Raw genomic sequence first — 13,358 nt, 5'->3', positions numbered from 1 at the left:
ACAAGTTAGTGGAATATGAGACTTTGTAAGAAAAAAAAAAAAAAATTCAATTTCCGCTAACTTGTGACAAAAAATAAAAACTTCCATGAACTCACTATGCCTATCAGCGAATACCTTAGGGTTTCTACTTTCCGAAATGGGGTCATTTGTGGGGTGTTTTTACTGTCTGGGCATTGTAGAACCTCAGGAAACATGACAGCCTGGTGCTCAGAAAGTAAAAGTGCGTAAATTAACTTTTTTGCACCATAGTTTGTAAACGCTATAACTTTTACCCAAACCAATAAATATACACTTATTGCATTTTTTTTTATCAAAGACATGTAGAACAATACATTTAGAGAAACATTTATATAGAAATGGAGTTTTATTTGAAAAATTTTACAACAAAGTAAAAAATTACATTTTTGGGCAAAAATTTTGGTCAATTTTGATTAATATCAAAAAAAGTAAAAATGGCAGCAGCAATGAAATACCACCAAATGAAAGCTCTATTAGTGAGAAGAAAAGGAGGTAAAATTCATTTGGGTGGTAAGTTGTATGATCGAGCAATAAACCGTGAAAGTAGTGGAGTGCAGAAGTGTAAAAAGTGCTCTGGTCATTAAGGGTGTTTAAGCTAGGGGAGCTGAGGTGGGTAATATAAAGATAGAAAATGGGGAATATTTTAGCACAAATCTATATCTGTTCAATGCAGACACATATTTCATTTTCGGACTAGGACAGTCTACAATGCACCCAATGTTGAGAGGCTTTAATAAATTTGGCACATTCCACTCCAAATGGTCTTTGTTCCCTCTATTTATGGGCACTCTACAACTGGAGACATCAATCCACTGCTCCATCAGCCCTAAAGAAGTGAACGAAGCGGTAGACCGCCGTGTACACTATTATTCTAATCAGAGAGGGGAATGAGGACTGCTCAGCCACACTATCCTGTGGAGAGGGGATAAATCATTTTTGTAGGCTAACCCCTTTAATGCGATAATTGGAAAGTTTTTCACCATTTTATGTGCTCTTTTAGATGTCACTGCTGCCTCCTCTGCACAGTGCCATCCACTGGCTCAACTGCCCTCTGGCAACTCTTCCATATATTGTGACTGTGAATAGAAATCAAATTTCTATGTTTTAAAGTCCTGAAGAGAGCATGTATATATAAGCACAGGAGAATATGGGGGGAAAATTATTGATTAAACCAGCTACCGTAGAACAAATTATGGATAAAATGCTATAATGTGTTTTTTTTCTACCGTTTCTGACCATTTTTCTGTACATACTGTAAGCCCCAAAAAATAAAAACTGCTCAATTTAAAGATAATGATAAACCAGAAAGTCCAATCTGTCTCACAAATGAAAAAATTAAAATAATTGAGAACAACAAGAAATTTTTAAAAATCCCTTTAGAAGACAGCGTTCCAAAATGTGAAATTGTACTCAAGGTCGAAAACACCCGTAAATGTTTTAAAGGGGTTGTGCAGCGGCATAATACGGATGACCTATCCTCAGGATAGGTTAACGATATCAGATTGGCGGGGGTCTGACTCCTGGCACCCCTCGATCACCTGTTTGAAAGGGTCATGGCACTCGTGTGACAGCTGCGTCACCTTTACCTGCATGCCGTCTCCCTTATAGTGGCGATGCTGTATCACTATAGTGTAGTTACAACTGCTCGTCCCATTAGAGTGCTGCTTGGGGACACATCACCACTGAGACCAGTTATTGGCTGTAAAAAGGCACGTGACTCCGGCCATCTGGAAGTTTACAGATGGGGACGGGAGGATCAGTGAAGGGAGCAGAGGGGAGCAGGTATTTTTTTTCCACAGGTACAGGAGGCTGGGGTTGATATTTAAAAAAAAGCAAAAAAGAGGGGCGTGGCCGATACGCGGAGGAGTATGGCTGCTTGATTCCAGAGCTCCCGCTCCAGTCTAGCATTTCAGCCCAGCAGAACCTTATTATTGCATTTAATTCTCTTCTTCTGGTGCGGTTCGGCATCGGAACCATCCCCGATGATGACCAGGGGAAAAAGAAGCATAAAAAACCAAGGGAAACTGGAGTTTTTCTTCGGCCCTGAGCAAAACAAAGATGGCGCTGACTCACGAGGCAGACATACAGGGCCTGGCTCCAGTCCGGTATCCACGATTAGCGGAGGATCTCCCCGCGCTTCAGAAGATGGCAGCTCGCAACAGAGCCCTAGTGGATCCCTGCAACTACCCCGGTCGGGTAAGAGCCATCTTAAGAATAAAAGGGACTTAACAGAGTGCGGTTCGGTACCTCTGGAGGCCGCGGCGTCACTGCAATCTCCCGGTACAAGTCCGGCTAAGCAAAGGCCCAGACTGCAAGACCAAGGGGTGAATGCCCATGAAGTAAGCGGCAACCACGGCTTGTCAGAGGCCGGCACCTTATCAGACACGCTATGTAACTTCCCCACGGATGATAAACCGGCGTCTAGCTTGCTGCTGAAAGACATGCTCTTGGCATTTAATCATTCAGTTACCAGCCACATATCGCATCTAATTACGCCTATTCAGGTGTCAGTAGCAGCCCTAGATAACAGAGTCCAGCATGTGGAGCAAAAAATGGGCGAATTCGCGGACTCGCACAATAATCTAATAGACTCACATGGCTCTCAATCAGAGGAAATTGCTTACCTCAGGGCGAAAGTGGCAGACCTTGAGGATCGGTCCCGCAGAAACAACTTAAAGTTGCGTGGGGTGCCAGAATCGGTCGCGGTGGCAGACCTGCAAACCTACATCAAGAATCTGATTAAGCTGCTTCTGCCTGATTGCACCGAACAAGATCTTATCATTGACCGGGCACATAGGATTGCCAAGCTAAAGCACCTGCCTGATGATGTGCCTCGAGACGTGCTAGCCCGCCTGCACTTCTTCCAGGCTAAAGACGATACCCTCGCAGCGGCAAGAAAGCTAGGTACTTTACCAGATCCATACCAGTCAGTTAAGCTTTTTGCGGATCTTTCTATAGCTACCCTGCAACTCAGACGCACGCTAACCCCGATTACCTTAGCTCTGAGATCACACTCAGTTCTATATCGCTGGGGTTACCCCATGAAGCTGCTTGTACAGAGAGACGGGGCTATGTCTGTCATTCGCACAATCGAGGAGAGAAAATCTGTTCTGGCAACCTGGGGTATCGTGGTGTCGGCGGTCCCTACAGAAAAACATCACCAGCACCCTGAAGAAGATGGAGAGTGGCATCAAGTGGAGAGACGACGCCAGAGAAAACATCGCTGTAGGTTCTTCTAACTGTCCTGCATCCAGAAGGAGCGGGAATATGCTCTTACTGTGAAGCCTCATGGTGGTAGGCAAGACTGTCTTCCCCCTAAAAAGATCACAAGGGGATATGCGATCTAACCCTTGTGCTAATCCTTTACCGTCCCTTTTCCTGGGCGGTCAGTTGTGGTTTATACTGTTAAAGTTCTTTTCTTTTTGCATTTATTTTTTCTTTGTGCCAAATCTATACTTTACCATTTATCTGATCAAAATGCAGAGTGTCGATGGGTGTCTCCTTCCGCATGGTCCGAGTGAGTTCCTATATGCAGCCTCTTGTGTGATAAGATGGTGTTGACAATTAGTTCGTTAAATGTAAGAGGCTTGAATAGTCCATACAAGAGGCGGATGATGTGGAAGGAGGCACTCTCAAATAAATGTGATGTATTTTGTGCACAAGAGACACATATACGGGAGGCTGATATAAGGAGATTGAAACACCCTTCCTTTCCGACTCTAATTCACTCCCATAGTATTGGTAAAAAGAGGGGGGTTTTATTAGCAATAAGGAGTTCAGTAGCACACACTGAGAAGAAAACAATCATTGATTCAGGGGGACGGTACGTTATTCACGTGTGCTCTATAAATAATATAATCTATACCCTAGTGGGTGTGTATGCCCCGAATATTCGTCCGATGCGTTTTCTTAATAAGCTCTTCCACAAAATACAGGCCTTGAAGGAAGGCAGAGTGATCATCTGCGGTGACTTCAACGTAACACCTGACCCATCCCATGATTCTTCCTCTGTTTCCAGATCAAATGCAACATCCCTCATACCATCTTTACTAGCCAACTCACTATTTGATGTATGGCGTATCCACCATGCGTCGGAAAAGGATTTCACATATTTTTCTCCAGCACACAGAACGTATTCCCACATAGACCTGTTCCTTGTTGATAGAACGTCATTGAGCGTTTCTGTAAAATCCTCAATTGGGACGATTACCTGGTCGGATCACGCCCCGGTGAACTTAGAAATAAAGGAAGAGTTCACAACCCCCCCCCCCCCCCAACCCATTATGGAGAGCCAATGATTTTATATTAGCTAATACCAAATACCAGGCAGAAATATCTGCAGCATTACAGGAATATTTCCAATTTAACGCTGACTCTGTATCGGACCCCACTATAGTATGGACAGCTCACAAAGCGTTCATAAGGGGAATTCTTTTGAAACTTAGCCATAAACATAAAAGGCAGAGGGAAAAACATCAAAATGATCTTATATTACAAATACAAACTGTAGACGCACTGAATAAGGCCTCCCCCTCTCTGGAATTATCAGATAAGCTGAAAGTTCTCAGATCGCAACTTAGAGAAAGTTTTCTGCACACATATGAGTTAGCACTTAAAAAGACTAAAGCTACATACTATTCTCAAGCTAACAAAGCAGGGAAGCTGCTGGCAAGTCGGGTTAAAGCTAGAGCTGTGAAATCAAAAATAGCGTTCCTTTGGGATTCTTCCAAATCTTACAAGTTGTATGATCCAAAAGCTATAGCCAATCAGTTTAGATCTTATTACTCTCAATTATATAATTTACAGGAAGAACCTGGCTTTGTTCCTGCTTCCTCTGGCGACATTGAGGATTTCCTGGGATCCCTAACGTTACCCTCTATAGATAAAAGTCAAAGTGAATCCCTTACTGCTTCTGTCACTCAAGCTGAAATATCTAAGGTAATTAAGGGTTTGCCATATCATAAAAGTCCTGGTCCAGACGGACTTTCAAACTCTTATTACAAGACCTTTTCCGACTATTTATTGCCTCATCTCCACGCATCTCTGTCCCGTGCCATGGAAAAAGGTAATATGCCTAATGAAATGTTGGAAGCGGTTATTGTGACTCTACCCAAGCCTGGTAAGGATCCATCTATTCCTCAAAATTTCCGCCCCATTTCCTTACTTAATACAGACCTTAAAATTTATGAAAAAATTTTAGCTTCCCGACTAGCGAACATCATTCCATCTCTGGTGGCCCCTGACCAGGTGGGCTTTGTCCAGGGGCGCCAAATCACAGACAACTCAAGAAGGGTATTGAACTTAGTCAACTTTGTAAATCGTGCTCGTATCCCGACGGTTATGGTTACCCTGGATGCAGAGAAGGCTTTCGACCGAGTTAACTGGTCGTTTGTCTTCTCTGTACTCCGCAGGATGGGGTTCCCGGAATCTACTATACAAGCTATACGGGTCCTTTACTCTAACCCTTCAGCCCGTGTATTAACAAATGGTGTATTGTCAGATCCGTTTAAGCTTTCTAATGGCACGAGACAGGGATGTCCCCTTTCTCCCTTAATATTTATTTTATCATTGGAACCATTAGCTCAGGCGATCCGTCAGTCGACCGATGTGACGGGAGTAATAATTGGAAATAGGCAACATTGTATATCGCTATATGCGGACGATATTATTCTGTCCCTAATAAACCCCAGGAAGTCCTTAAGGGCAGTGATGGACATCATTCGCTCTTATGGGGCCTTATCATATTATAAGATAAACGAAAGTAAGTCCCAGGCTCTATCGTTGGGGATCCCAGGTACAAGCTGGTCTCAGATGAAAGCAGAATTCTCCTTAGACTGGCAGGAATCCATGGTTCAGTACCTAGGTTTTAAAGTGACTGCCACCCCCCAGAGACTGTATAAAGCTAAGTCCCCCCCCCCCGCTGCTTTTACTTCAACCGGAACTTGATAGTATGGCCAAAACAGAGCTATCTTGGTTAGGGCGTATTGCTGCGTTTCAACAACATATACTGCCAAAATTATTATATTTATTCCGCACTATCCCTATTCCAGTTCCAATTTCCTTTTTCAATCTAGCTAACAAGATGCTAAACGCTTTCATTTGGAACAAAGCTAAACCTAGATTGGCGAGAAGTATCATGTGCAGGCATAAAAAATGTGGAGGCCTGGGTATGCCTAACTTGTTTGATTACTATCTAGCCTCTAGGATTAATCAACTTAAAGACTGGTGGAGTGGAGGAGTAGGAAAACATTGGGTGCATATTGAGCAATCACAAATCCCAGGTCGGAATCTACGCGCTCTTCTCATGGCAGCGTTGCATGATGGCTACTCAGGTCTCTACCCTGCTTTTTATGTCTATACATCAGTGGCTTTGTGGAAAAAATATCACGATTTAAGTCGAGCAGCTCCATCATCAGTGGCACACCTGACCCCTATAGATTCTCTTCAATAACTGGTTCCGGATTTAAACGTTAAGGTGTGGAAAAATAGTGGACTTTCCACTGTGGCAGACCTGTTGTCGGGTTCGGTTTTAAAAACCTTTAAAGATATTGAGCAATCTTACAATATTCCTCCACAGGAAGTGTTTTCATATATCAAAATAAGACACATATTGTCGGGTAACCCGTCTTTTGTCCTCAAGAATCATACTCAATTGATGGCTCAATGGTCCATCCAAGGATCCGCTCACAAAGGGATTAAACCTTTATATATGTTTCTTGGGGATAAAGATAGGTTTTCAAAAACCACTCCATTCCTAGCATGGAAGATTGAACTTAAAACAACCTTTTCCACAGCCCAATGGGCAGCAGCAAATAAAATTGCTATCTCCACCCTCAAATGCTCCTCACATCTAGAAACTTTTCTCAAAACAACCTTGAGATGGTACTACACCCCTGTTAGGTTACACATATTTTTTCCAAACACTAACATAAACTGTTGGAGGAATTGTGGACATAAAGGTACACTGTTGCATATACTTTGGCAATGTCCTAATATTTACTCTCTCTGGTCTCAAGTGTTTTCTAGGGTGTCTGGGATTGTGGGATATGTGATCCCTCCAGATCCAGCTCTAGCTTTGCTTTTGGTGGAGCTGGACAAAATTCCATTTAAGTATAGAACTATAGTATTACACCTACTAATAGCTACTAAAATAGCAATCACAAGGAATTGGAAAAGCGCTAATATCCCTGATCTTCGAGAGATCATTAGTGCAGTCAATACCACTAAATCATATGAATACATATTAGCTCATCGAACCTTTCAGGTTGAAAAACACGACTTGAAATGGGATGCCTGGAGGGATCACTGTCCGGAGATGCAGAATAATATAAATGGTGGGAAGTAAGTGGAAACACACATGTAGTATATAATGTCTCGTAAGTAGATTGCAATTGTATAATATGTTGCAATGAAGACGCGGCACATCTTATTATATGATTTACTGCATGATTATTGTTTGAGTATAAGTTTATTAGTTAAACTTTTTATGACTTGATTTTGCTATGGAAAATTATACCTGTCTGTACGGCTTAATTTTGTACTTAAACAAAAAACAGGAGTACTGTGCTCAGTGACTGTTATTATTGCCTGTACTGTATATGTTGTTTCATTTTTTGGCATGAGCCAATACTCTGATAATAAAAAACTATTGAAAGTAAAAAAAGCAAAAAAAAATAATTAAAAAAAGATGGAGAACTCCTTTAGGCCTCATACACTCGTATGTAGTTTGTGGCCCACAAACCATGGGTCCCAAAATATGCATACTGGTCGTGTGCATACCACATTTACCTAATAGAAGTGCCTGTTCTTGTCCGAAAAACAAGCAAGAATTGGAAATTTTCTATAATTTTCAGAATATCAGCATTGATGCGGACATCCATGTGCCATTTGCTTTTTTTATGGACCCATAGAAATGGATAGGTCCGTGTGAGATCCTTGAAAATGTGGACCCAAACAACGGTCATGTGCATGAGGCTTTAAAGGGGTTGGCCAGTTTCTTATATTGATGACCTATCCTCAGGATAGATCATAAATATCAACTCAGTGGGGCACGGACTGTAGGCACCCCACCGATCAGCTGTTTGAAGAGAACGCAGCTCTCGTACGAGCGCTGCCTTCTCTTCACTGTTTACCTGCTCAGCCCACTTTTTAGAGTAATTATTGATTTCTTGATCGCCGCTCACGGCCAGTATACTGCGTTCCGCCTGTGTTGTCTCCTCAGACCTGTTCATCAAAAGGTTCTCCTATTTATGTAAGATTAGGCTGACTAAGACTAGAAAATACACTTACTTATTGACTTTCCAGGATAAAGCTTGGCCTGTGGATAACCAGGAATATTTGTCTCGTCTTGAGCACGAAGATTGTCAAGCTCATGTTTAATGATATACTGACATTCGGCCATGCTGAGAAAATCTCCTCCATCTCCTACAGCAGAAGGACAAATGCACGTTAAGTAAAATATTACAAAACAACATAGTAAATGCAGTCAGCAAATGTGACGTTTAGTGAAAAGACAAACGTTTTGTTGCAATATGGAAACAGTCAACATGTATGTTCACATTTATATTTTAAGGATAAAACCTGTCGAGACTTGTTCACACAGCTAATTAGATGGACTGTCTGATGGGAGCAACCCTGTTCTTATGCCCTATTTGCTCATATAGACATGAAAGGGGGAAGTCCCCTGCTCAGGACCACACCCCGCGAGCCAGAATGAACAGTCACTCTGCACAAGCATTTCCGTTTCTGGGGGACTCAAGCCATCTTAATATATTACCTGCACATTCATCTGAAAGGCCGCCGTGTGATCAGAGCCCGCTGCATGGGAAATGCTGGTGAAGCTTCCCTTGCAAAGTTACTATTTGCCCATGTTGCAATCAGCGGATCTCCCCATCTGCCACATTTTAAACCGGGTTGTTTCTTATCAGACAACCTTTTTTCAATCTGTTATAATGTATCAGCGCAGGAAATCCTGGGAGCTGAACATAATAGCAGAAAAAATCCCTCTGCTGTCTTCACCTTTAGGCTCCTTCCTCCAGAGATACACTGTAAGCACTCAGCTGACAAGATCATGACAGTAAATGACTCTATTAAAGGGTTTATCCCATAATTAATGTAAAAAATGAAAATCAGACATCATATAGTACATGATCTCTTTCTAACAAAGCCAGAACCAGCCGTGTACCTCACATGGATCCAGAGATCTCCCCATTCATTGCTCTGCTAGATTTATATCAAGCTGGCAGCTCAAGGGCAGTGTCTTTTCTGCTGCAGCTCAGGGGGCGTGCCCATGCTCTCCCTATCACAGCTCAGGGGGCGTGCCCATGCTCTCCCTATCACAGCTCAGGGGGCGTGCCCATGCTCTCCCTATCACAGCTCAGGGGGCGTGCCCATGCTCTCCCTATCACAGCTCAGGGGGCGTGCCCATGCTCTCCCTATCACAGCTCAGGGGGCGTGCCCATGCTCTCCCTATCACAGCTCAGGGGGCGTGCCCATGCTCTCCCTATCACAGCTCAGGGGGCGTGCCCATGCTCTCCCTATCACAGCTCAGGGGGCGTGCCCATGCTCTCCCTATCACAGCTCAGGGGGCGTGCCCATGCTCTCCCTATCACAGCTCAAGGGGCGTGCCCATGCTCTCCCTATCACAGCTCAGGGGGCGTGCCCATGCTCTCCCTATCACAGCTCAGGGGGCGTGCCCATGCTCTCCCTATCACAGCTCAGGGGGCGTGCCCATGCTCTCCCTTATCATAGCTCAGGGGGCGTGTCCATGCTCTCCCTTATCACAGCTCAGGGGGCGTGTCCATGCTCTCCCTTATCACAATTCAGGGGGCAGTTGAGGGATAAAACTGAGCATGTGCAGCCTTCTCAGTGAGCGGGACAAAGAAATAAGAAAAGAAAACAAACAGCAGGTGGCGCTGTTGGTGTAATTACAAACGCATTCAGCGCCAGGTGCTTGTTTGACAACTGTAGAATATAGGAAGTCTGACACCCGATCACTGATCGGCAGTTTTAGGCAGCCATCGGAAACTATAGAGTACATGAAAAGCTCCGTCCACTGTGTAGTTTCTAGCACCAACTTAATGCAAGTCAGCCCCCATTCACCTAAATGGGAGCTGAGCTGCAGTACTCTGGCCAGGACTACATAGAGCACGGAGCCTTCTGCCTCTGTCCACTGTATAGTGGTCAGCGCCTATGGTTGCCAGAAACGGCTGAACACGGGGGGCCGGGTGTAGGAACGCCACCGATCTGAAATTGATGACCTACCCTAAGGATAAGCCATCAGTATCTAAGAACCGAGAAAAAAAAAAACTTTAAGGATGGTGCCCAGCAAATCAAATGTCTTAAAATGATCCAGAAATCTTGTACATAAATAAGAAAGTAATACTATCCTCACTGATCCTCTGCGGCACCCTTTCTGACCCACCTGTTCCCCTGCTGCAACAATGAGATCCCTACATAGGGACATGTGATCTCTGCAGCTGGTCACTGGCTGTGGAGGGTCCCCGCTGCAGAGGTCACATGTCCCTGTGTCATCACAGCAGCAGGAAGTAGAGAATGGCAGGCAACCGGACCGGTTTGGAACAGGACAATGGGGAGGACTGATGAGAAGAGTCTGCCTTTTTAAATTTAAGTAAACAAAGACTTTGAGACATTAATTTTCACTGGAAATCCCAGTTAAAAAGGGGCTACTCATTCCCCCCACAGTGGCTGCTAACAGGGGAAATGTAGTGGATGTGGCCATCCAGTGCTTACTACAAGAGCACACACAGTCCAATAAAACAAGGAGCACTACTTGACTTACTTTGTGACATCATCAACCCAATTATGTCATGACCTCTACAGTATCGACACCTCTATGATGTCACGTGCACTGACACCCAACAAAGGACTTGCCCGATAATGACATATTTAGATATGATGCCACCACAGCAGTGACATTGACATTATGGCTCGCTATGCAGCCTTAAAGGGGTATTAATGTTTTTTATTATTGATGCCTACTCTTAGTATAGGCCATCAATATCTGATCAGCAGGGGTCCGGCAACCAGCAACCCTGTCGATCAGCTGTTTGGGGGTAGCTCTGGCACTGAAACTCTGGGAGAAGCTCTGCAGTAACGAGTTCCGTCTACTACACAATGAACATAGCTGTGTAGTTCTGGCACATTCACGTTAATCACAGCAGCGCCGGCCACTACACAGTGGACACCACTACGCAGCGCCGGCCACTACACAGTGGACACCACTACGCAGCGCCGGCCACTACACAGTGGACACCACTACGCAGCGCCGCCCACTACACAGTGGACACCACTACGCAGCGCCGCCCACTACACAGTGGACACCACTACGCAGCGCCGCCCACTACACAGTGGACACCACTACGCAGCGCCGCCCACTACACAGTGGACACCACTACGCAGCGCCGCGCACTACACAGTGGACACCACTACGCAGCGCCGCCCACTACACAGTGGACAGACCCCCTAATCCCTGGTGTAGCAGCTGGCCCTGGTGCTCAATTTCTAGAGCCAGAACTCCCTGTGACATCACTATCTGACATACCCCTGCCTGTGACATCACCAGCTTTTCTTGCCTTCCATGTTTATTCATTCTGGTTCTCTGTAAGTGTAATCAGTCACAATTGATCAGCTTGACAGGCTGGTACACTGCCTGACAGCTGTCTACCACACAGCAAAATATGGGACAATTGTTCACTGTGTAAGGCTACTTTCAAAATGGGGCTTTTAGTTTCAGATTTTCCATTTTAATATTTTCTTTTCCAGTTACAAAGCAAGGGTTAACAGCCAAACCAAACTCAATATTTATGGCTACGATTCTGTAGTTTACAGAAACACCCCATATGTGGTCGTAAACTACTGTACGGGCACACAGCAGGGCGCAGAAGGAAAGGAATGCCATACGGTTTTTGGAAGGCAGATTTTGCTGGACTGTTTTTTTTGACACCATGTCCCATTTGAAGCCCCCCTGATGCAACCCTAGAGTAGAAACTCCATAAAAGTGACCATTTTAGAAACTACGGGATAGGGTGGAAGTTTTGTTGGTACCAGTTTAGGGTACATATGATTTTTGGTTGCTCTATATTACACTTTTTGTGAGGCAAGGTAACAAGAAATAGCTGTTTTGGCACCGTTTTTATTTTTTGTTATTTACAACATTCATCTGATCGGTTACATCATGTGGTATTTTTATAGACCAGGTTGTCACGGACGCTGCGATACCTAATATGTATACTTTTTTTTTTATTTATGTAAGTTTTACACAATGATAATTTTTTTAAGACCAAAAAAAAAAATAATGTTTTAGTGTTTCCATAGTCTGAAAGCCATAATTTTTTCAGTTTTTGGGCGATTACCTTGGGTAGGATATGATTTTTGCGGGATGAGATAATGGTTTTATTGGCACTATTTTGGGGTGCGTGTGACTTTGTGATCGCTTGCTATTACACTTTTTGTGATGTATTGTGTTATTTTTATTTTTTTACGGTATTCATCTGAGGGGTTAGGTCATGTGATATTTTTATAGAGTAAGTTATTACGGACGCTGCGATACCTAATATGTATACTTTTTTTATTTATGCAAGTTTTACACAATAATATTTTGGAAACAAAAAAAAATATATATAAATCATGTTTTAGTGTCTCCATAGTCTGAGAGCCATAGTTTTTTCAGTTTTAGGTAGGGTCTCATTTTTTGCGGGATGAGGTGGCGGTTAGATTGGTACTATTTTGGTGGCCAAACGCCTTTTTGATCGCTTGCTGTTGTACTTTATGTGATGTAAGGTGACAAAAAAATTGTTTATTTTATTTTATTTTTTACGGTGTTTATCTGAGGGGTTAGGTCATGTGATATGTTTATAGAGCCGTCGATACGGACGTGGTGATACCTAATATGTATACTTTTTTCCCCCCCTATTATTTTTTTTTACTTTATTTGGGGAAAATGACGTTTTTGTTTATTTTTACTTCAAACTTTTTTGGGGGGGAAACTTTATTTTTTCAACTTTTTTTTCACTTTATTTTTTGTCCCACTTTGGGACTTGAACTTTTGGGGGTCTAATCCCTTTACAATGCATTCCAATACTTCTGTATTGGAATGCATTGGCTGTATGATTAATAGGGTCCATTCACACATCCATCGTGCGGCCCAATAGAAATGTACGGGTCCGCAATTCCGTTCCGTAAAATGCGGAATAGAATTGCGGATGTGTGAATGGAGCCATACAGTGAGTATTACTCATACAGCTTCCGGCCTGTGAGATCCAGAGGGCTGGATCTCTTAGGCTACTTTCACATTAGCGTTCGGGGCTCCGCTTGTGAGT

The 13,358-nt window shown here is 43.5% G+C and overlaps 1 protein-coding gene across 3 annotated transcripts in view; it reads right to left on the bottom strand.

Annotated features, from left to right (window-relative positions):
* ANO10 (anoctamin 10) overlaps window positions 1-13,358 on the bottom strand; it is a 240,035-nt gene that overhangs the window by 212,960 nt on the left and 13,717 nt on the right. For all 3 annotated transcript variants that reach the window (XM_044294674.1, XM_044294676.1, XM_044294675.1), the window contains exon 4: window positions 8,308-8,442. In XM_044294674.1, coding sequence (XP_044150609.1) covers window positions 8,308-8,442 — 135 coding nt within the window. The remainder of the gene's footprint in view (window positions 1-8,307; window positions 8,443-13,358) is intronic.

This window comes from Bufo gargarizans, chromosome 5 (genome assembly GCF_014858855.1).
Source record: "Bufo gargarizans isolate SCDJY-AF-19 chromosome 5, ASM1485885v1, whole genome shotgun sequence".
In the NCBI taxonomy this organism is placed as follows: Eukaryota; Metazoa; Chordata; class Amphibia; order Anura; family Bufonidae; genus Bufo; species Bufo gargarizans.
This window is presented reverse-complemented; position numbering and strand designations above follow the sequence as displayed.